We start from the raw sequence: 24,943 nt of genomic DNA on the forward strand, positions 1-24,943 counted from the left end.
TAATGTGCTAGCAATGTGTTTCTGTGCTCTGAGAGGCCACAACAAAACAGAGATCACAGATTGTATTGCTGTCTTTCTCTGTCTTCTCATCCACAGCTGTTCTCCAAATATCACCTCCAAACCGGTGAGCGAAGTAAACCAAAGTACAGATGGTTAGTAGGCAACACATTGCAACTTTTATTAGTAGATCCTCGGGAAAAACAGGTGTGCGTGACATGTTTTTCTGCTTTTCATTGAACCATTTATTCAAATTAATGCGGTTTGTTTTTAATTAGATTTTTTTCTCTCTCTTCTTCAATTTCATATGGTAATGAGATCATCTCTAAGCTCGATAAATATCATATGCCCACATTGTGTGCATAACATTAAAAAGTAGCAAAGGTTTTAATTGTACATGAAATACCACACATTCAATTGGAACCACCTCTAAACATCCATACGTAGCGGCACACCAGGACATTTCACATAAGGACAGCCTATGTCCAAATCATTAGATGTATGTGCAGTCAGACTTTTACAGGAATTATACACTGCTACCCTATCGTGCCCTTATGTTTCAAAAGGAATCTCAAGGCAGTCTGTCTGTCCTTTCGTCCGTCCACACAAGGCCATCCACATGAAAAGACTTCAAGGTCATAACACTGGAAAGCACTCCCCCATGCATATTGTGCTGCCAGGCCACACTCCAAAGGAGAAGCCCTCCAACCCTCTGTGAGCTCTCTACTATATCTGCTAACAACATTAAGGCTTATTGCTCCCTCAAATACATGCTGCCATTAAGAAAAGAGATCAGGTCACAAGTCTAAAGAAAGAAGGAAAAGAAAAGCAACAACAACCCCGGCAGCATAAAAAGTGGGTGATTCATCATCACTAAACTACTGCTTACAATGTGCCATAATTAAACGTGAAAAACGAAATGTATACATCTGTGTGTTCAGCCCTCATTAATTTAAACCAGGCACAGTAGTACCAGATAGGTTCTAATCCAACAGCTATTCTGTTCTTGTTTTTTCCCTACCTCCTCTTCTTATTCTTTTCCCCCTGCTATAACAGAACATTAAAATGTATTTCGGCCTCTAAGGTCCATGGCTATAAACCACAGAGTGGAAGGAAGGGGCTGGGGAAACCACAGCCAGAGATGAAGGCCCACCACACCAACCACAGCAAAGAGAGAGAGAGAGATAGGGAGGGAGAGATTGGGTACGTTGAGTGCCGTGGTCTTTTACCCAAACTGCCAAGCAGTGAGCGCCAGCCACGTCTTAAAACAATCACACAACAACCCTTAATTGGATGCCAGTGTGTTCCTCCCCCTAACAGGTAAACAAACAAACCCAATAACTTGGCATTAGTTTGATTTGTTTGTGTGTTGTATTTTGTTCTGTTTCTTTAAACTGTTAATCAAGAGAGCAGTGTAGCAGGAGGAATTAATAACCTGTATTGTATGTGCATCTGATCTGCCTTCATAAATTATGCGGTGAGTGGAGAGGAGTCTGTTACCTTGTGTGTCGGTACAGATCAGTTTTAGAGGTTGGAAAATCACCTCCCATGTAAAAACTGTGTGGGTGAAACTCATCTCCAAAACCCCAAAGTGGCAATTAAAAAGTTCCTGCAAAGGACTTGTGGACTTGTGTTGCATGTTCGTTAACATTTATCAATATGCAAACCAATTTGGTCCCAATTCATTCTGATTTGGACGCATTATACCACACAAGTTCCACAAAATACAGACGAGTAAGCTTGGTTTCCAAATGTCCAAATTTCTGTTAATTACTATAGCTTCCGCCTTGGGCCAATCAGTGTCATTTTGTAAATGCCAGATCTCTATGGCAAGACACATCATTCACCCAAGTTTCGTCAAAATCGTCCCAGTGCTGTTTGAGATATTGGTAAACTAATGTACGAACGAACGGAGACAGATCCACAGTTCCCTCCCCGATTTCATCGTGGGGGACAATGAAGGCACTGAACATTGAGACATGTTAGCTGATATTTGGCCAGACCAACAGCATGGTTTCTCTCCTTCTCTCACTGTCAACCACACCAATAGTCAGAAAGACAGTCAGCCAGCCAGCCCGCCCACCAGAGGTCCCTAATAACAAACACACAAGCGGCTCAGAGACATGATTTGGCCTCTGTCTCAGGGGCCGAATATGAGGGCGGCCTAATGAAAGATCCCAAAGAGGAAGCAGACAGCCGTGGCAATAACTGTACATCTATACTCTGGTTGGGGAGGACGGTCTGGCTAATGGTCTGGAGGACAGGCTGACTCCCCTTTCACTTCTCATAACATTTACCACAGGCTGTGTCCCAAATGGCACCCCATTCTATATATAGTGCACTACTTTTGACCATAGCCCTATGGGCCCTACATAGGGGTTAGGTCCCATTTTGGATGCAGCCACAGAATGGTTTGGATTCCACAGCCCACACCTGGACTGGTGTTACTCACATCAGGTTCAAACAGAATAAACAGTGGGTGTAATTGATGTACTGAACACATTGGGAGAGGGATTTAAAAGGCTAGTGAGTGGATACCTAATCTGTATTTAAATCTGATCCTACCTTTAATTGACAACAATGTCAGGACATTTACATCTAGTGGAAACGGTGCCTGAGGAAGGTCTGCAGCATCATCAAAGAAGACATAAATACCATCCACAAGCTGTACACTCCCTTATTGTTGGTCAGACGGTATCGGAGCATGAGGTCTGATATCAACAGGCTCAGAGACAGTTTCGATCTACAAACCATCCGACTGCTGAACACTTGAACTGGACCGACCACCTGCACCTTAACACAAATGCACTCACTCAAGCTCACACCCACACAGACATACACTCATCCACACACGCGCATGCACACACGCACACCACAACTGCTGCTACCAGACTCTTACTATGATTGCTAAATTAAACACTTGCCCCTGAATCACCCCCTTCCCCAAAACAAGTGTAAATACTGGACGATAAATTGTGCCTTCTTGTATTACAATTATGCTAAAAAAATGTATTCTGTTCTACTAAGTCATTTACCTTAGGTTCATGTTCTTATATTTTATTATTTATTATTGTTGTTGCATTGTCGAGAAGGAACCTGCAAGTAAGCATTTCATTGGACGCTGTATACCATGTGTATCCTGTACATACGACTAATACATGTCAAGTAAAGGTAGTCTTACTCTGGGTAACTTTCACAATCTACAATTCAAATAGTTGTATTTTGTGCCTTTTAGAGGCATATTGTGGTTTCTCTATTAGTGCCAACAATCAAAATGGCAACAAAGTGCACTATCATAATTTTACATTTGAGTCATTTAGCAGATGCTCTTATCCAGAGCGATTAGGGTTAAGGTCCCTGCTCAAGGTCACATCAACAGATTTTTCACCTAGATGGCTCGGGGATTCGAACCAGCATCCTTTCGGTTACTGGTCCAATGCGCTTAACCGCTAGACTACCTGCCATTGGATTAAATATCTACGAAAGTACTTCAACAATCAATTTTCCCTCAATGAAGTAATAGAACATCAGAGTAGTCAGTACCACCCCCCTCCCCAGCCAGCACCCTTCCCCCACCCCCAATATCAGCCCATCACCACCTCACCTGAGCCAGAGTGTTTCCAGGCAGGCCCCCAGCAGAGAGGGGGTAGGTCAGGCTGGTCCAAGGCTTCATTACCCCTGCAGGCCTGCCAAGCTCAACCAGACTCCGCCGTGCCGTGTAGCCAGGCCAAACCACTATTTAACAACCCCCCCCCCCCCTCCCCAACTGTGCAGCAGCTCAGGGGTAGCCTAGCCAGCAACACCTCTCTCACTCCCACCCCTTGTTTGGAATTGGCACCAGCAGAGAGGAGGAGGTGGTGGAGGAGGAGAAAGAGGAGGAGGCGACTGTGTGGATTGGGAGGCTGTGTGGGGGTGGAGATACCAGGAGAGACACCACAAAGAGGTAACATTGGGCTAGTTCTAGGGGACTGTGGAGCTCTCCCTCCCTGTGTCGGCCCAGTAGTGGGTCTCATCGCCTGTTCCAGCCAGCCTGCTGCCTAACAAATACCTGTGGTGCTGAGCCTCCCGTCTTGGGCATGAGCAGTCCCACACGGAGCACATGTTAGCTTCACACGTTAGCTAGCATCTCATAAGCCTAACTGTTACTGTCAGCTCACAGGGTTGCAATCACCATGCAGTAGAGTGATGGGTCTGCACTTCAGTTTGCACCATGCACTCCATGTTTCTGCTGATGCTGTGACCCAGTATGTACTGCATATCAGGCGTGTGCTTAGTGCATTCTTAATTGCAGTAAAGTAAGACTAGTCTGTTTCTGTAGCGTGAGGCAGCTTGATGGAGAAGTACACCCCCTGGACATGATGCTCTTTATTTATTTATTATAAATGTTTTCGTTTTTCCTCAGATGACCACTCAAGACATGAACTTTATAATGACTGTCCATCTCATGATGTTGTGATGTTGTTCTTCAAGTCTTTTGTGTGTTTTAAAGCACTTTGATATTCTTTGAAAAGCACTATAAAAGTTAAATAAATTATCCATATTATTTTTGCAGTAGTAGGGATTTTATGTCTGGCATGTTATTTGCATGTTCCAGAGTCCAGCCAAGACTGTTGACTGTGTGCAAACAGTTGTACATGAACCTGTGTTGACAGCCCAAAAAATGAATTTGTTTGATGTAGCCACCCACTATTGAAGCACAGCCAAGATAATTATTTGATTTACCATTGAGGTAACTTCAGTCTACTTCTTAAATTACTTATGAAGGACTGAAGTTCACTGAAATTGGACTCCACACTCTAAACGGTGAAATAAGGATAGATCATTCCATGAGAGAGCATGGATTGCCACCGAGGCAGACTATTTGAGACAGCATTCTCTCTCACTACTTATACTAACAGTGAGAGAGAGAAAAAAGATGTCTTCAGCTGAACGCTCCTACTCCTTTTATCAACTGACATTCCCGGGAATTGCAGTGACAGTGACTTCTCTTCTCACTTTCTTTTTCTCTTTTATGAGCTCCGTCTCTCGCTCTCGCTAACTACCTCTCTTTTTTTCCATTTGAGGTTCCGTTCTCTACCTTTCTCGCAAATGTCTTGTGCACTCTGACACACACAGCCCCACTGTCTCTCTACCAAACCTTTTTTTCCCCCTCCGACGACTCTACCTTTGAGTCTGACTTTCTGATGCACGCACGCACACATCCACCCACCCACCCCCACCCAATCTCACACACACACACACACACACACACACACACACACACACACACACACACACACACACACACACACACTCTCGTACAGCTTACTATAGTTAAACACGTACACACACATAAATACACAAAACCCTTGTCTTGACTGTACTGTAAGTAATGTGATCCTGCTCCCCCCCCCCCTCCTCCCCTGCATGGTGTGCTTGGTGTATTTGTCTCATTGGGTCAATGCTACTGTTCCTCTGCCTCGCGGCAACAGCTGCCCTACACACAAACACAGGTGAGATGTCACTTTCTATCTATACTGTCCACTAAGTCAAAGACAGGGCCCAGGCTAGCTCTGTACACCAGGCCTCCATGAACGCTATGAGGCATTCCTATCTACAGGTAACTGCCAAAATAAAGGAAACACCAACATAAAGTGTCTTAATAGGGCGTTGGGCACCACGAGCCAGAACAGCATCAATACACCTAGTCATAGATTCTACAAGTTTCTGGAACTAGAGTTGGAAGATGCTGTCTAAGGCGCCGCTACCGGATCTCCCATAAGAGTTCAATTGAGTTGAGATCTGGTGACTGAGACACTAACACCATAAAAAAAAAAATTGTGCTTATCTTTAACTGCATTGTTGGAAAAGGACCCGTAAGTAAGTAAGCAATTTACTGTTAGTCTAGACCAGTTGTTTATGAAGCATGTGACAAATACAATTTCATTTGATTTGACACACACACACTCACTTAAAAACCACTATGCTCCTCTTTTAAAGTCACTGAGATCTCTTCTTCTAGACATGGTAGCCAAAATAATGGGCAACTGGGCATTTTTATACATGCCCCTAAACATGATGGGATGTTAGTTGCTTAATTTACTCAGGAACCACACCTGTGTGGAAGACCCTGCTTTCAATATGCTTCAAATCCCTAATTTATTCAAGTGTTTCCTTTACTTTGGCAGTTACCTCAACCTATCCACAGATACAAAAATGAAACAAAAAAAAAGGCATATTTTTGGCTGACTGTAACGCAACGTCTGAAATCTCCCAACTAAAAGTAGAAGACCTGGGCCCGGCTTCCTGATACCGATATTTTCCTGTTTTAACAATGCATCTTTCCTACAACAGCCGAAGATGTAACATGCGTTTCCTAAAACACCACACAGAGAGAACGGTCGCTAAGCGCGCCGTTGAAACATGTGTCGTACTGATAGGATCGAAAGAAAGGCAGTGCTGCTCTCAGATTAGTGTTCTCAATTCAAATATTACCATAACATTATAATTATTTCACAATACTGACAGATCAGCTCCTAGAGATACACTGCATGACCAACAGTATGTGGACACCTGCTCGTTGAACATCTCATTCCAAAATCATGGGCATTAATATGTTGGTCCCCCTTTTGCTGCTATAACAGCCTCCACTCTTCTCGGAAAGCTTTTCAGTAGATGTTGGAACATTGCTGCGGGGACTTGCTTCCATTCAGCCACAAGGGCATTAGTGAGGTCGGGTACTGATGTTGGGGAGATTAGGCCCGGCTCGCAGTCGGCGTTCCAATTCAACGCAAAGGTGTTCAATGGAGTTGAGGTCAGGGCTCTGTGCAGGCCAGTCAAGTTCTACCACACCGATCTCGACAAAACATTTCTGTACGGACCTCGCTTTGTGCACAGGAGCATTGTCATGCTGAATCAGGAAAGGACCTTAACCAAACTGTTGCAACAAAGCTGAAGCTCAGAATCGTCTAGAATGTCATTGTATGCTGTAGCGTTAAGATTTCCCTTCACTGGAACTAAGGGGCCTAGCCCGAACCATGAAAAACAGCCCCAGACCATTATTTCTCCTCCACCAAACTTTACAGTTGCCACAGTGGGCAGGTAGCCTTCTCCTGGCATCCGCCAAACCCAGATTAGTCAGTCGAACCGCCAGATGGTGAAGCATGATTCATCTCTCTAGAGAACGCGTCTCCCCCGCTCCAAAGTCCAATAGCGGCAAGCTTCACACCACTCCAGCCGACACTTGGCATTGTGCACGGTGATCTTAAGCTTGTGTGAGGCTGCTCGGCCATGGAAACCCATTTCATGAAGCTCCCAAAGAAACATTTATTGTGGTGACGTTGCTTCCAGAGGCAGTTTAGAAAACAGTGGATCCTGGATTTCCTGACGGGCCGCCCCCAGGTGGTAAGGGTAGGTAACAAAACATCCGTCACACTGATCCTCAACACAGGGACCCCTCCTCAGGGGTGCATACTCAGCCCCCTCTTGTACTCCCTGTTTACTCATGACTGCACGGCCAGGCACGGCTCCAACACCATCATTAAATTTGCCGACGACACAACAGTGGTAGGCCTGATCACTGACAACAACGAGACAGCCTATAGGGAGGAGGTCAGAGACCTGGCAGTGTGGTGCCAGGACAACAACCTCTCCCTCAACGTGATCAAGACAAAAGAGATTACCGCGGACTACAGGAAAAAGAGGACCGAGCATGCCCCCATTCTCATCGATACTACCTATGGCTGCAAATACTGAGGTGGCTTATTCTAATACTTACCCAACAAAAATGCACAAAATCACAGATTTGGCACAAGTTAGGATACACATCATTAAATATCTTGAAACAAGTTACAGACAGTAGCCTAGAAGAAGAAAAATAGAACTCAATTGATTTAACATTAAATGTATTTCAACACGATTAAAATAGGCCTCTACTGTATTTATATTTGAATGCAGTCATCTCTATTTTCATTTGTTTCACTTTTTATATTTCACTTGCCTGTATCAATTGCAAAGACATTAGCAAACATTGTATTTGTTGTAGTCAACTTTGTTCTGAGGTTATCGGCGGTCACAGGTGGACGGATAAACCATGTGATTCTATGTTTAGCGGTGATCTTTTGTGTATAAAGTGACGCGGGAGGTTAAAGAAGCATCTAACGAAGCACCTAGCTGTTCTACGAGTGGTCTGAGACAGAAGTTAGATTACGAGCGTTTTCAAGTGCAACGTTAATAACAGATTTAACGATGCTCCTACGAAGGCTCTAACAATAAACTTAGCCTTGAGATGCTTTTGGGAAACCGGGCCCAGAGCTATTTCATACTATGTAATAAATTATGTGAGAGCTGAGAATTGACCTTAACAAAAAGCAACGTCCAAAAGAGTCCACAAAGCCTTATTTCCTTCTAAGTAAAAGCTAAAACAAAGCTTTTGTATAAAAACTACTCTGGTTAATGTTGTCGCCTGAGAGCTGAGAGCCGGTGATGTGAGTGATTCGTCCTTTCCTGGTGTCACCGTGCACTAGTATCAGTCAGTGTATCCAGCACCACGTTGCCCCAGGGAGATGTGATGTACAGGCTGCTTCTCCATGTCTGGGACAATGTTTCTACATGACACCACACAGCTTCACAAACACACACACACGCACGCACACACTCCACAACCCCTTTCTACCTTCTCCTCTCTCTCAGCTTCAAGACAACACCACTACCTCTTTTACTATAATTGTTGTTGTGCTGACAATTCCCCACAACAATGGAGAGCTATACAGCAGCAGATGAGGGAATTACTGTTTCCACTTTTCTGATATTCCTCACCTCCAACACATTTATTCCTTCCTCTCTCATCATCCACTCCTCCACTCATTTAGCATTAGCATTTAAACTGTTGCATTTGCGATGCAATGTCCCGTCGTCAGGACTGTCATAAAATCTGGAGCGTTTGGGAGCTTTAAAGCCTTCCCTCGGTTGGTGTAGAACCCACACGCCTGTGATCTGATAACCACCTCTAATTTGGAACGTTGAAAAGAGTTTACTGAAGTTGTATTTTCCCTCATTTACATTCATTCTGGGCATTTCACATTTATTTTCTCTTTCTCCCATAAATATGACAGAGATTGTAGAAATGCAGAAATGTGGACTGTAAAACCTAATGGAGGGAATGTTTTGACAATTGCCTTTTGTCAAATTTGATTTGAGATTTTTTTATTTTTGTATTGTGTTATGAACAACTGGCATTGGATTAAGACGGCGCTTGTACAAATCGTTTTCCGAGAATGATTGATGTTCTATTTCAAAGTAAACTAACAATAATAAACCATTAGGACTTTTCCTCACCGTCTGTGCTTTTTGAATTTGAATTTATAGTATCTAAGCTATTCATCATAGGCATGTCTGGCCATTTATATTAGTGCCAGAACCAGTGACTAAAGCACCTGCTCTTAGCCAAGTTATTATAGGAGGGGATTTCAGACAAAGCCGCCTCTTTTGATTCAAATCTGATATTAAACCATTCCTCAGAAGGTTGATCTGTGAGCTCCTTCAGTGAGTCAGATCCTGGAAGACAAAACAGCAGCCTTGAAATCAGCTGTAGCTCTGAATAGAACAGGGCACTTAACATTCAGTGTGGACAATGCAGTAATTGCAATGTGATAATGTCCAGGCTGCCACCAATAGTGTGATGTAAATACACAGGTACAGATGTGTCACAGTAATAATAGTAAATGCAGTAACTAAAAGCCTGCATGTCGTCTGCTGTTGAAATGATGATGTCTGGTTTATAATGGATGGTTAAAGGGACCAAGACCAAGAGGACCAAGCTGATAATAGGACCAAGTAAATGGAGGGGTGCAGGAGTAGCGAAGGGGAAGTGCAGTCACAGTGCAATGCTAATGGGTAAGTGTGTACATGTAGATTGAGCTAATGGTTGGATTAGCTGTCAATCACTCACCTTGCCCACCAGTTCCTCCAGTCGCGGGACAGGTTTGCCCTTCTGGTGGCGCAATGTGGGAGGTGATTGGCCATCCCAGTCCTGTAGCTCCTCGATGCTCTTCAGGTAGAGCAGGGTCTTTAGACCCAGGCAGTAGTCCTCGATCAGAGTGAAGTCCTGGTTCTGCACCGCGCTGCACACCTAGTGGCGGAAAATCGCACATGCACGCACACACGCATACAAGCACGCACACAAAACACACAAACACACACACTAATGATGTTATTAGATACCAGTGAAAAGCATGAACTGACACACACCCTATAAATGTTCATAGCGGTGCTGACTAGTGGACAATCAACTGTATGACAATATACAAAAGAAAGTTAAACACTATATATGCTCTATATAAACTCCATAACTAACGTTTGGGCAACCGTTACACTAACTTGGGCACACAGTGCAAAGTACATAAATATGTAATTCGAAATGACATAACACAGAGTATTGAATTCCCCCATACTCTAGTACAGGGTTTCCCAAACCTGGTCCTGGGGCCCTCGCACTACACGGCTGATTCAAATCATTCAAGCTTGATGATGAGTTGGCTATTTGAATCAGCTGTGTAGTGCTAGAGCAAAAAGGGGAGGGAGGCCCATGACCGAGTTTGGGTCCAAGCCAGCGTTTTATAGGTCTCAGATACCACACTACCTACACACTGCTTACAGTCTCCACTCATTTACAATGAAATCCATCTATTTAATGAAAGGTTAGTCAGATGGAATAAGGCTGATCACGGCAGCAGTCAGTTAGAGCAGAGTGGTGAAAGGCAAGGCGTGTAGTAAAACTCCTGGGTGAGCCCCATTCACAAGGTTTATCCTCTCTTTCCTTCCTTCAGCAAAGAGAGAGACTATCTGATCTGCATCACACACTGGGAAACCTTGTCTTTGTGCGTCTGTCTGTCTCCACTACTTCATTTTGACAGAAGCCACGGTGCCACGGTGAGTATTAGAGCAGCCGGGGAGATAAGACGACGTGCTTATCAGACACCGCCATCTATGAGCTGAGCTGAGCTGACATCGCCCTGCACTGATCTGACTGAGAACAACTCCAGGATTAAAACGAGGCCGAGTACTGAACCTAGGGGAACACCACATCAAACAGACCAGACTGAGGTCGGGGCCTGTTTTCACAAAGCGTCTCAGAGTATCGGTGCTGATTAGGATCAGGTCCTTCTTGTCCATATACTCTTAATCATCATGATCGAAAAGACAAAACTGATCCTAGATCAGCACTACTACTTGAGATGCTTGGGTTAGGTTAGTGGGGCGAGGTTTTGTCAATGTTGTTTTACATTGCTCTGAGATAGTCATAACAAATTATTTCTAGAGGGGGAAATGAACGTGAATCTGTTCTGCTGTGTCATTTGTGTATTACAAAAAGTAAATTCACCAGCGACTGGCCCCATGTTGTGAAAATTAAGGCATTTATTCTCTCAAGCTTTGGCTCAGAGATATGCTTTCATTAGGATTCTGATTTGCATAGCGCTGCTTGTTAAAAGAAAAAAAGCTGGTTGTTGCCTGCCCCTATATGCCCTGCTCCAACTAAATAACACAGAATACATTTCTGATAAGGATGTCTACATCATTACAACAAATAGTATTGGAGGAAAACAACTGTGGACATGCATTAGATTTCAGTGATTCAGATGGAAAATATGTCAGTTATTAGGACTATACACTACTCATTCTAGGAGGTAAAGACACAACATGTACAGAGCCTTCAGAAAGTATTCACAACCCTCGCCTTTCTCCACATTTTGCTGATTAAATTGAGATTTATTGTCACTGGCCTACAAACAATACCCCATAATGTAAAAATAATGGTTTCAGACATTTTTACAAATTCATAAAAAATGTAAAGTTTACATTTCTTGAGTCAATAAATATTCAACCAATTTGTTATGGCAATTCTAAATAGGTTCAGGAGTAAATACAGTGGGGCAAAAAAGTATTTAGTCAGCCACCAATTGTGCAAGTTCTCCCACTTAAAAAGATGAGAGAGGCCTGTAATTTTCATCATAGGTACACTTCAACTATGACAGACAAAATGAGAAAGAAAATCCAGGAAATCACGTTGTAGGATTTTTAATGAATTTATTTGCAAATTATGGTGGAAAATAAGTATTTGGTCAATTACAAAAGTTTATCTCAATACTTTGTTATATACCCTTTATTGGCAATGACAGATGTCAAACGTTTTCTGTAAGTCTTCACACACTGTTGCTGGTATTTTGGCCCATTCCTCCATGCAGATCTCTAGAGCAGTGATGTTTTGGGGCTGTTGCTGGGCAACACGGACTTTCAACTCCCTCCAAAGATTTTCTATGGGATTGAGACCTGGAGACTGGCTAGGCCACTCCAGGACCTTGATATGCTTCTTACGAAGCCACTCCTTCGTTGCCCAGGCGGTGTGTTTGGGATCATTGTCATGATGAAAGACCCAGCCACGTTTCATCTTCAATGCCCTTGCTGATGGAAGGAGGGTTTCACTCAAAATCTCACGATACATGGCCCCATTCATTCTTTCCTTTACACGGATCAGTCGTCCTGGTCCCTTTGCAGAAAAACAGCCCCAAAGCATGATGTTTCCACACCCATGCTTCACAGTAGGTATGGTGTTCTTTGATGCAACTCAGCATTCTTTGTCCTCCAAACACGACAAGTTGAGTTTTTACCAAAAAGTTATATTTTGGTTTCATCTGACCATATGACATTCTCCCAATCTTCTTCTGGATCATCCAAATGCTCTCTAGCAAACTTCAGACGGGCCTGGACATGTACTGGCTTAAGCAGGGGGACACGTCTGGCACTGCAGGATTTGAGTCCCTGGCGGCGTAGTGTGTTACTGATGGTAGGCTTTGTTACTTTGGTCCCAGCTCTCTGCAGGTCATTCACTAGGTTCCCCTGTGTGGTTCTGGGATTTTTGCTCACCGTTCTTGTGATCATTTTGACCCCACGGGGTGAGATCTTGCGTGGAGCCCCAGATCGAGGGAGATTATTAGGGGTCTTGTGTCACGTTCTGGCCTTTATTTCCGTTGTTTTGTATTTATTTAGTATGGTCAGGGCGTGAGTTGGGTGGGCAGTCTATGTTTGTTTTTCTATGTTTTGGGGCATTTCTATGTTTTCGGCCTAGTATGGTTCTCAATCAGAGGCAGGTGTCATTAGTTGTCTCTGATTGAGAATCATACTTAGGTAGCCTGGGTTGCACTGTTTGTTTGTGGGTGATTGTCTATGTTGATGGCTTGTTTCAGCACAGTCCATATGATTAGCTTCACGGTTGTTATTTTGTTTACTGGTTTTGTATAGTTTTCAGTGTTCACTACTTTCTTTATTAAAGATTGACCATGGACACTTACCACGCCGCGTATTGGTCCTCAGATCCATCTCGCCACCGGCCGTGACATCTTGTATGTCTTCCATTTCCTAATAATTGCTCCCACAGTTGATTTCTTTAAACCAAGCTGCTTACCTATTGCAGATTCAGTCTTCCCAGCCTGGTGCAGGTCTACAATTTTGTTTCTGGTGTTCTTTGACAGCTCTTTGGTCTTGGCCAAAGTGGAGTTTGGAGTGTGACTGTTTGAGGTTGTGGACAGGTGTCTTTTATACTGATAACAAGTTCAAACAGGTGCCATTAATACAGGTAACGAGTTGAGGACAGAGGAGCCTCTTAAAGATGAAGTTACAGATCTGTGAGAGCCAGAAATCTTGCTTGTTTGTAGGTGGATTTTTTTTTTCTCTCATTTTGTCTGTCATAGTTGAAGTGTACCTATGATGAAAATTACAGGCCTCTCTCATCTTTTTAAGTGGGAGAACTTGCACAATTGGTGGCTGACTAAATACTTTTTGCCCCACTGTATGTTTTTAACAAGTTACATAATAAGTTGCATGGACTCACTCAGTGTACAATAATAGTGTTTAACATGATTTTTGAATGATTACCTCATCTCTGTACCCCACACGTACAATTATCTATAAAGGTCCCTCAGTCGCGCAGTGAATTTCAAACACAGATTCAACCACAAAGACCAGGAAGGTTTTCTAATGCCTCACAAAGAAAGGCAACTGGTAGATGAACAACAACAAAAAAGCAGACATTGAATATCCATTTGAGCATGATAAAGTTATTAATTACACTTTGGATGGTGTATCAATACACCCAGTACAAAGATAAAGGTGTTCATTCCATATCAGTTGCCAAAGAGGAAGGAAACCGCCCAGGGATTTCACCATGAGGCCAATGGTAACTAAAACAGTTAAGAGTTTAACGGCTATGAAAGGAAAACAATTAGGATGGAGCAACTAAGGGCTGTGGCGGTCCCGAAATTACATCAGCCGGTGAGTGTCAAGCAAATAACTTCTCGGTCTCACGGTAATTGACCGTTAATTAACATAAACACATTTAGTATCTCCTGGCTTACACACATAGCCTACAAGCCATTTAAAAAATTATAATAAATCCACGTAACATAGCCTACACCTTCACAATAAATCCATTATGTACTTTAGACAGGTCTAAAGAAGCATGATATGATGAAAATGTAGACTATTTTAGAAGAACAGAATAGCATACTCTGAGTTGTCCTTAGGTCCTGATCTGGCTACGCAATGTGGCTGTGGGCTACACTAGTTAATTTAGAAGACAAGATTTGCTTATAATTCTGTGGCATTACTTTATATTATGTAATAGTATGATGAATACAAAGCTAAATAAAACAATTTGAGGGAGTGTCACATGCGTCTATTCTGTGTTGTGCGGTTAACAAGGAAAAAGGTACTCCTATATAGTTAATTTAGAGTTATTAATGTAACTTTAGGTGTTCTATAAATGTTGGGCTACATGTTTTTATTTTGAATACATTGTAAGGCTGAGACTCTAATGATGATTTGAAAAAAGTCGCTTGAAAAGGCAAGATGTGCAGGATGTGCACACTCCAATAGTCTCTCATTCACAATTTGACAAGCACTTGATAATGCCTCGAATTTCACAACGGCATCCCCTTTGTGGGCGTAATGCACCCTAAAAAAAAATCCATGCCTTTTGCAGCCCGGAGTGCTGCGTTGTGCCCTTCTCCCTGAGTGTGCTGCACATTCCGAAGAGTCTCTCACTCATACAGCTCTCCGTCACGTGATTGGGTCTTTCTCACAGGCTACAAGTTCAGACAGACACATTGGAGATGCAACTGTGCGTGTCCTTATCCAATTCCGAGGTGCATATTGAAGATATTGGATGAACTGTCCACATTTTCTTTTTGTCAGCCAACAAGATGAGTACGCCTAACGAACAGCAAAAGCACTAGCCTACGTCAATCTACTCTCCCCCATAGTACAAAAGTCAGCCTATTCTATTCTGTGGGACAAATAAATATTACAAACCGTTTGGGACAGTTGTGGGATGCGATAGATCCCAAATTAATACTAGCATCAACAAAAACTTTTTTATGCAATGTGGCTGACGCAACACATTAGAACTTCTAGCTTAAAATGTTGATAAAGTATTAGGCTATTTCTTCACATTATAAACGCGGCAATGCGCACATGGTATTAGGCTATAAGCGCAAATGGTGCATTGTTATGGTTAAAATTATCTTCAATAAACTTGAAACTCACACGCTGCTTATAAACTCAGCAAAAAAAGATTTGCAGCAAACGTAACATGTGTAAATATTTATAGGAACATAACAAGATTCAACAACTGATACATAAACTGAACAAGTTCCACAGACATGTGACTAACAGAAATGGAATAATGTGTCCCTAAACAAAGGAGGGGGGGGGGGGTCAAAATCAAAAGTAACAGTCAGGATCTGGTGTGGCCACCAGCTGCATTAAGTACTGCAGTGCATCTCCTCCTCGTGAACTGCACCAGATTTGCCAGTTCTTGCTGTGAGATATTACCCCACTCTTCCACCAAGGCATCTGCAAGTTCCCGGACATTTCTGGGGGGGAATGACCCTAGCCCTCACCCTCCGATCCAACAGGTGCCAGACGTGCTCAATGGCATTGAGATCCGGGCTCTTCGCTAGCCATGGCAGAACACGAACATTCCTGTCTTGCAGGAAATCACGCACAGAACGAGCAGTATGGCTGGTGGCATTGTCATGCTAGAGGGTCATGTCAGGATGAGCCTGCAGGAAGGGTACCACATGAGGGTGGAGGATGTCTTCCCTGTATGCACAGCGTTGCCTGCAATAACCGTACTGGGAGTGTCCTAAGTTTTCATAACTGTGACCTTAAATGCCTACAGTCTGTAAGCTGTTATGTTCATTAATTGTTTATGGTTCATTGAACATGCATGAGAAACAGTGTTTCTCTGTTCCCTTTACAATAAAGATCTGTGAAGTTATTTGGATTTTTATGAATTATCTTTGAAAGGCAGGGTCCTGAGTAAGGAACATTTATTTTATATGCCAGTTAGGCTCTACACCCCATGTAAAGCGGATTAATGTGCTTTATTTTAAGAAGTTATTTGGCCACTTTAATTGTAAATCAAACCTTTTTAAAACACATAGGCCTATGGGCTAGGCTACATGAGGTGTGTGACTATGATTTACAAAAAAAAAAGTATAGTTTCTTATGCTGGACATCCTTCACAAGTGACAATATATCATTCAAGTGACAGGCTAATATTGTCACCCATCAGACTATTCTTGATTTAATCTTGTCTTTACATAATACTAAATAATATGTGTGTGACATTTATTTTGATTTAGAATGGACCATTATCATGCACCTGTATCGAAACAGGGGCAGCGGGAAAAAATACATGTCATCTATGCACTTAAATAGGGAATGGAGTACGCTTTTCCCCATGGTTAATTTTCATGCCAGCCAGGTAGGCTATACTCCTGTTGTAAATATAATCAATGTGCTTAACAGCCTTTAGAAATATTGCGCAACATGAGCTGATGGGCTCTCATGAAGTGTTTGATTAGATTTTCAAATACATTTGCATTTACAGTGCCTTGCGAAAGTATTCGGCCCCCTTGAACTTTGCAACCGTTTGCCACATTTCAGGCTTCAAACATAAAGATATAAAACTGTATTTTTTTGTGAAGAATCAACAACAAGTGGGACACAATCATGAAGTGGAATGACATTTATTGGATATTTCAAGCTTTTTTAACAAATCAAAAACTGAAAAATTGGGCGTGCAAAATTATTCAGCCCCCTTACTTTGTAGCGCCACCTTTTGCTGTGATTACAGCTGTAAGTCGCTTGGGGTACGTCTCTATCAGTTTTGCACATCGAGAGACTGAAATGTTTTCCCATTCCTCCTTGCAAAACAGCTCGAGCTCAGTGAGGTTGGATGGAGAGCATTTGTGAACAGCAGTTTTGGGTTCTTTCCACAGATTCTCGATTGGATTCAGGTCTGGACTTTGACTTGCCCATTCTAACACCTGGATATGTTTATTTTTGAACCATTCCATTGTAGATTTTGCTTTATGTTTTGGATCATTGTCTTGTTGGAAGACAAATCTCCGTCCCAGTCTCAGGTCTTTCGCAGACTCCATCAGGTTTTCTTCCAGAATGGTCCTGTATTTGGCTCCATCCATCTTCCCATCAATTTTAACCATCTTCCCTGTCCCTGCTGAAGAAAAGCAGGCCCAAACCATGATGCTGCCACCACCATGTTTGACAGTGGGGATGGTGTGTTCAGCTGTGTTGCTTTTACGCCAAACATAACGTTTTGCATTGTTGCCAAAAAGTTCAATTTTGGTTTCATCTGACCAGAGCACCTTCTTCCACATGTTTGGTGTGTCTCCCAGGTGGCTTGTGGCAAACTTTAAACAACACTTTTTATGGATATCTTTAAGAAATGGCTTTCTTCTTGCCACTCTTCCATAAAGGCCAGATTTGTGCAATATACAACTGATTGTTGTCCTATGGACAGAGTCTCCCACCTCAGCTGTAGATCTCTGCAGTTCATCCAGAGTGATCATGGGCCTCTTGGCTGCATCTCTGATCAGTCTTCTCCTTGTATGAGCTGAAAGTTTAGAGGGACGGCCAGGTCTTGGTAGATTTGCAGTGGTCTGACAGTGCTCCTTGGGATGTTTAAAGCTTGGGAAATCTTTTTGTATCCAAATCTGGCTTTAAACTTCTTCACAACAGTATCTCGGACCTGCCTGGTGTGTTCCTTGTTCTTCATGATGCTCTCTGCGCTTTTAACGGACCTCTGAGACTATCAGAGTGCAGGTGCATTTATACGGAGACTTGATTACACACAGGTGGATTGTATTTATCATCATTAGTCATTTAGGTCAACATTGGATCATTCAGAGATCCTCACTGAACTTCTGGAGAGAGTTTGCTGCAATGAAAGTAAAGGGGCTGAATAATTTTGCACGCCCAATTTTTCAGTTTTTGATTTGTTAAAAAAGTTTGAAATATCCAATAAATGTCATTCCACTTCATGATTGTGTCCCACTTGTTGTTGATTCTTCACAAAAAAATACAGTTTTATATCTTTATGTTTGAAGCCTGAAATGTGGCAAAAGGTCGCAAAGTTCAAGGGGGCAGAATACTTTCGCAAGGCACTGTATGTCAGAGTTATTACAGGGACAGTAGAGTGCTGAGTAGCAGGCAGTTATCAAGTTTGGTAGGCTACCATTGACCAGCAGCAGTATCAGAGCTTGGAGAAGCTGAATTACCGTGACTAAGCGGTCATGTGGAATTTGACTGCCTTTAAGACACGTGGCCACCGGTGTGGCGGTAATACAGTCACCGCAGCAGCCCTAGGATCAACAATGTTGTAGTTACTCCACAATACTAACTTAATTGACAGAGTGAAAAGAAGGAAGCCTGAACAGAATACAAATATTTCAAAACATGCATCCTGTTTACAACAAGCCACTAAAGTAATACCGCAAAAAATGTGGCAAAGCAATTAAATTTTTGTCCTGAATACAAGGTGTTATGTTTGGGGCAAATCCAATACAACACATTTCTGAGTACCACTCTCCATATATTCAAGCATAGTGGTGGTTACATCATGTTATGGGTATGCTTGTAATCGTTAAGGACTGGGGAGTTTTTCAGGATAAAAAAGAAACTGAAAGAAGATAAGCAAAGGCAAAATCCTAGATGAAAACCTGGTTCAGTTTGCTTTCAATTCACCTTTCAGCGGGACAATAACCTAAAACACAAGGCCAAATTTACATTGAAGTTGCTTACCAAGAAGACAGTGAATGTTCCATAGTGGCCGAGTAACAGTTTATACTTTAATCTGCTTGACTATCTATGGCAAAACCTGAAAATGGTTGTCTAGCAATGATCAACAACCAATTTGACAGTGCTTGAAGAATTTTGAAAGGGGCAAATGTTGCAAAATCCAGGTGAGGAATGCTCTTAGAGACCTAGAAAGACTCAGCTGAAAATGCTACTAAAGGTGATTCTAACATGTATTGACTCAGGGGATTGAATACTTATCTAATCAAGATATTTTAGTGCTTAGATTTTTCATAAATATTTTACAAGTGTTAGAATTGTTCTTATGTGAGAATTGTTCTTACACTTTGAAAATGGCACAGTATGTTGTGTAGATCGTTATCCAACAATTACCATTTTAATCCCACTTTGAAACACAACAAAATGTGGAAAAAGTGGTGTGATTACTTTCCAAATGCACTGTATATCTCTGATCAAAAAGAAGTGAAAAATATGCAAATGCTTGTTGTTGGAGGAGAGTGGTGGTGAAGGAAAACTAAAACATGGGCCTGGAAACGTGTTGTGGTGTGCTCTTCCGCCACCTTACTTTACATCAGAGGGAAATAGAGCAGGTCTCTCCTGAGAAAAACATGCGTTAAATACTGCCCGTCCACCCACGGAGGAGAGAGCCGTCAGCAGAAATCTGAGGACAGTCTTCTTTATGAGAGCCATTAGAGAGTAAATATGAATCACATTCTATTAAATAGCTAGGTACAGCAGTTTACCATACTGTCATGTACTGTAGCAAGTATTCTCTTATCAGTCCACATGTAAAGGCTGATTGGTCAAATATGGTCAGAAAATACATTCATGTATGCATGAGCAAGCGCACACCAAACACACACACTGCACATTATATTATCACAGAATATGTTCTATAATAAGTAAATTGACAGTGAGCTTGCTTTTTGAAAGACTGCTGAGTTCTACTGCTGAATCTGGGCCTTACAGTGTGTGTGTGTACGGCCGCCTCACTTTGCTTTCCCAGGAAACTATGCAGTATTTAGTTTTTTTACGTGTTATTTCTTACATTGGTACCCCAGGTCATCTTAGGTTTTATTACATACAGTTGGGAGGAACTACTGGGTATAAGAGCAATGTCAACTCACCATCATTACGACCAGGAATACGACTTTCCCAAAGCTGATCCTGTGTTTTGCCCACCACCCAGGACAATGGAACAGATCCCAGCCGGCGAACCAAAACAACGACGCCGTAAAAGGGGCAGACGAAGTGGTCTTCTGGTCAGGCTCCGGAGACGGGCACATCGCACACCGCTCCCGAGCATACTACTCGCCAATGTCCAGTCTCTTGACAACAAGGTTGATGAAATCCGAGCAAGGGTAGCATTCCAGAGATTCCAGAGAGACATCAGAGACTATAACGTTCTTTGCTTCACGGAAACATGGCTCACTCGAGACACACTATCGGAGTCGGTACAGCCAGCTGGTTTCTTCACGCATTGCGCTGACAGAAACAAGTAAGAAGAGGGGCAGGGGTGTATGCCTTATGATTATCGAGACGTGGTGTGATCATAACAACATACAGGAACTCAAGTCCTTCTGTTCACCTGACTTAGAATTCCTCAAAATCAAATGTCGACCGCATTACCAAGAGAGTTCTCTTCGATTATAATCACAGCCGCATATATTCTCCCCCAAGCAGACACATCGATAGCCCTGAATGAACTTTATTTGACTCTATGTAAACTGAAAACCACATATCCTGAGGCTGCATTCATTGTAGCTGGGGATTTTAACAAGGCTAATCTGAAAAGAAGACTCCCTAAATTCTATCAGCATATCGATTGTGCTACCAGGGCTGGTAAAACACTGGATCATTGTTATTCTAACTTCCGCGACGCATATAAGAGCCTCCCCCGCCCTCCTTTCGGAAAAGCTGACAACAACTCAATTTTGTTGCTCCCTGCCTATAGACCGAGACTAAAACAGGAAGTTCCCGCGCTCAGGTCTGTTCAATGCTGGTCCGACCAATCGGATTCCACACTTCAAGATTGCTTCGATCACGTGGATTGGGATATGTTCCGCATTGCGTCAAACAACAACATTGATGAATATGCTGATTCGGTGAGCAAGTTTATTAGTAAGTGCATCGGCGATGTCGTACCCACAGCAACTATTAAAACATTCCCAAAGCAGAAACCATAGATTGATGGCATCATTTGCGTGAAACTGAAAGCACAAACCACTGCTTTTAACCAGGGTAAGGTGACAGGAAACATGACCGAATACAAACAGTGTAGCTATTCCCTCCGCAAGGCAATCAAACAAGCTAAGCGTCAGTATAGAGAAAAAGTAGAGTTGCAATTCAACGGCTCAGACACAAGAGGTATGTGGCAGGGTCTACAGTAAATCCCAGATTACAAAAAGAAAACAAGCCCCGTTGTGGACCAGGATGTCTTGCTCCCAGACAGACTAAACAACCTTTTTGCTCGCTTTGAGGACAATACAGTGCCAAATGACACGGCCTGCTACCAACACCTGCAGACTCTCCTTCACTGCAGCCGACGTGAGTAAAACATTTAAACGTGTTAACCCTCACAAGGCTGCAGGCCCAGACGGCAACCCCAGCCACGTCCTCAGAGCATGAGCAGACCAGCTGGCTGGTGTGTTTACGGACATATTCAATCAATCCTTATCCCAGTCTGCTGTTCCCACATGCTTCAAGAGGGCCACCATTGTTCTTGTTCCCAAGAAAGCTAAGGTAACTGAGCTAAACGACTACCGCCCCATAGCACTCACTTCTGTCATCACGAAGTGCTTTGAGAGACTAGTCAAGGACCATATCACCTCCACCCTACCCTACCCGACACACTAGACCCACTCCAATTTGCTTACCGCCCCAATAGGTCCACAGACGAAGCAATCGCAACCACAATGCACACTTCCCTAACCCATCTGGCAAGAGGAATACCTATGTGAGAATGCTGTTCATCGACTACAGCTCAGCATTTAACACCATAGTACCCTCCAAACTCGTCATCAAGCCTGAGACGTTGGGTCTTGACCCCGCCCTGTGCAACTGGGTACTGGACTTCCTGACGGGCCTCCCCCAGGTGGTGAGGGTAGGTAACAACATCTCCACCCCACTAATCCTCAATGCTGGGGCCCCACAAGGGTGCATTCTGAGCCCTCTCCTGTACTCCCTGTTCACCCACGACTGCATGGCCATGCACGCCTCCAACTCAATCATCAAGTTGGCAGACGATACTACAGTGGTAGGCTTGATTACCAACAATGACGAGACGGCCTACAGGGAGGAGGTGAGGGCCCTCAGAGTGTGGTGTCAGGAAAATAACCTCACACTCAACGTCAACAAAACAAAGGAGATGATCGTGGACTTCAGGAAACAGCAGAGGTAGCACCCCTCTATCCACATCGATTGGACAGTAGTGGAGAGGGTAGTAAGTTTCAAGTTCCTCGGCGTACACATCACGGACAAACTGAATTGGTCCACCAACACAGACAGCGTAGTGAAGAAGGTGCAGCAGAGCCTCTTCAACCTCAGGAGGCTGAAGAAATTTGGCTTGTCACCAAAAGCACTCACAAACTTTTACAGATGCACAATCGAGAGCATCCTGTCGGGCTGTATCACTGCCTGGTACGGCAACTGCTCCGAACCACAACCGTAAGGCTCTCCAGAGGGTAGTGAGGTCTGCCCAACGCATCACCGGGGGCAAACTACCTGCCCTCCAGGACACCTACACCACCCGATGTCACAGGAAGGCCATAAAGATCATCAAGGACAACAACCACCCGAGCCACTGCCTGTTCACCCCGCTACCATCCAGAAGGCGAGCGAGGTCAGTACAGGTGCATCAAAGCAGGGACTGAGAGACTGAAAAACAGCTTCTATCTCAAGGCCATCAGACTGTTAAACATCCACCACTAACATTGAGTGGCTGCTGCCAACATACTGACTCAACTCCAGCCACTTTAATATTGGAAAAATGTATGTAAAAAAACGTATCACTAGCCACTTTAAACAATGCCACTTAATATAATGTTTACATACCCTACATTACTCATCTCATATGTATATATATGTACTCGATACCATCTACTGCATCTTGGCTATGCCGTTCTGTACCATCACACATTCATATATCTTTATGTACATATTCTTCATCCCTTTACACTTGTGTGTATAACGTAGTTGTTGTGAATTGTTAGGTTAGATTACTCGTTGGTTATTACTGTGTGTGTGTGTGTGTGTGTGTGTGTGTGTGTGTGTGTGTGTGTGTGTGTGTGTGCGCGTGTAGGAGAATGTCCATTAGTGCTTTTCATTTTGCTCAGAACATCAAAGTATGTGATGTCCTCGCGTGCTGCATTTAGCGTTAATGTAGCCGACTGCTGAAATAAATCGAAGTGAGAATTTCTAAGTAGTTTTCAGGCAATTGAGACAGCAGGTCCTTTTTATCTGCTCTGAAAACTGGGGCTACGCATTGATTTCAACTCCTTCTGAGATCTGAAATGCTTTTAGATTCCCTGCTCTCCCTCTCGACCTCTCCCTCTTTCTCTTTTTGTCCCTCTCTTTCTCTCTGACGCTGTCAGCTCTTTTATTCCCGATGATAGAATCCTGGCATTTAGTACAACAGCGTCTTCGCCAAAAGAAAGATCGATTCATTCAGCTTTCAAATGCTACAATGACTATGGATGAACCAAACTCAGTGCTTTTGATTTCAGCTCCTATGTCTGATACTTAGATCCTAACCACTGATATTTAGTCTTGATCTTCAGGTAAAAGAGAAACCAAGTCTGGGGGGGAAAGTAAATACATTTTTACAAGTCAATGAATATGAGCAATTTCCAGTAGAGTTCAGTTAGGGGTTGTGGTGAGGTGGACAGAAACGTAACCTTTCCTCTGAAGAGTTGAATAGTTTGCATGTTGAATGGACTGCTATTCCTTTCACTCACGCTGGCAACGTTTGGATGTTTTCAAAAGGTACTATTACAAATTCCTGATGTTTACTGGGCTCAAACAACAAGTCATGTTAGCTACTTGACAATGGGTCTTTCATGGCAGTACAGAACTGTTGACGTGGACCAAGGACAAGGAGAATGGTCACCCTGGGTCATTAAAATCGAACTAGTTGGTCATCAGTGAAATATAGCACCATTTCCTTCTAAAGACATGTCAATAAAATAACTGTCTGAATCTCCATCACTGGCCAGATCACCATAACAAAGCAGCAACTTCACAATTCAACCAAAATGATGAAAAATAACTGAGATAACTGGGATAGCACAAAAAAATAACTGCGATAACTGGGATAGCACATTGCTACTTTATAACATTGATCAGATGTAAATTGGGCTTTTATTAACGACCAAGGTAATCACTTATTGCATTGAGGACAAGAAGGTGATGAATACAAATCATTAAAATCCAGACAGAAAATATTTACACAAGAAACAACCTACTATCGCACAGTCATCTCTAGTCATTTAGTAAGTTCACCATTCGCCGATTCTCACTGTTAAACATTGCACAGTGTTCAACACAATGGCTCTTGCATGTTATGGACCTTATTCACATCGTAATGGTGCAGTAAAGGGCATATGAGAAAAAGGAATATTGCACACATGTAGTAGTTGATAGTTACATGGCGAAGGAGAGCAAGAAGAAAAGAGAGAAGGGGAGAGAGAACCCCCCAGGGTCATTGCAAATGAATGTTTTTGGGAATGAATTAACTAAGAAGTATCGATTTACAAGTGAATCTCATCAACCCCTGACTACAGTATGTGAATTC

General features: G+C 42.9%; 1 protein-coding gene across 1 annotated transcript in view; it reads right to left on the bottom strand.

Annotated features, from left to right (window-relative positions):
- LOC110535495 (dihydropyrimidine dehydrogenase [NADP(+)]) overlaps positions 1 to 24,943 on the bottom strand; it is a 210,761-nt gene that overhangs the window by 7,449 nt on the left and 178,369 nt on the right. The window contains exon 20 of the mRNA XM_036935201.2: positions 9,926 to 10,105. Coding sequence (XP_036791096.1) covers positions 9,926 to 10,105 — 180 coding nt within the window. The remainder of the gene's footprint in view (positions 1 to 9,925; positions 10,106 to 24,943) is intronic.

This window comes from Oncorhynchus mykiss, chromosome 11 (assembly GCF_057628025.1).
Source record: "Oncorhynchus mykiss isolate SJ-2025 chromosome 11, ASM5762802v1, whole genome shotgun sequence".
In the NCBI taxonomy this organism is placed as follows: Eukaryota; Metazoa; Chordata; class Actinopteri; order Salmoniformes; family Salmonidae; genus Oncorhynchus; species Oncorhynchus mykiss.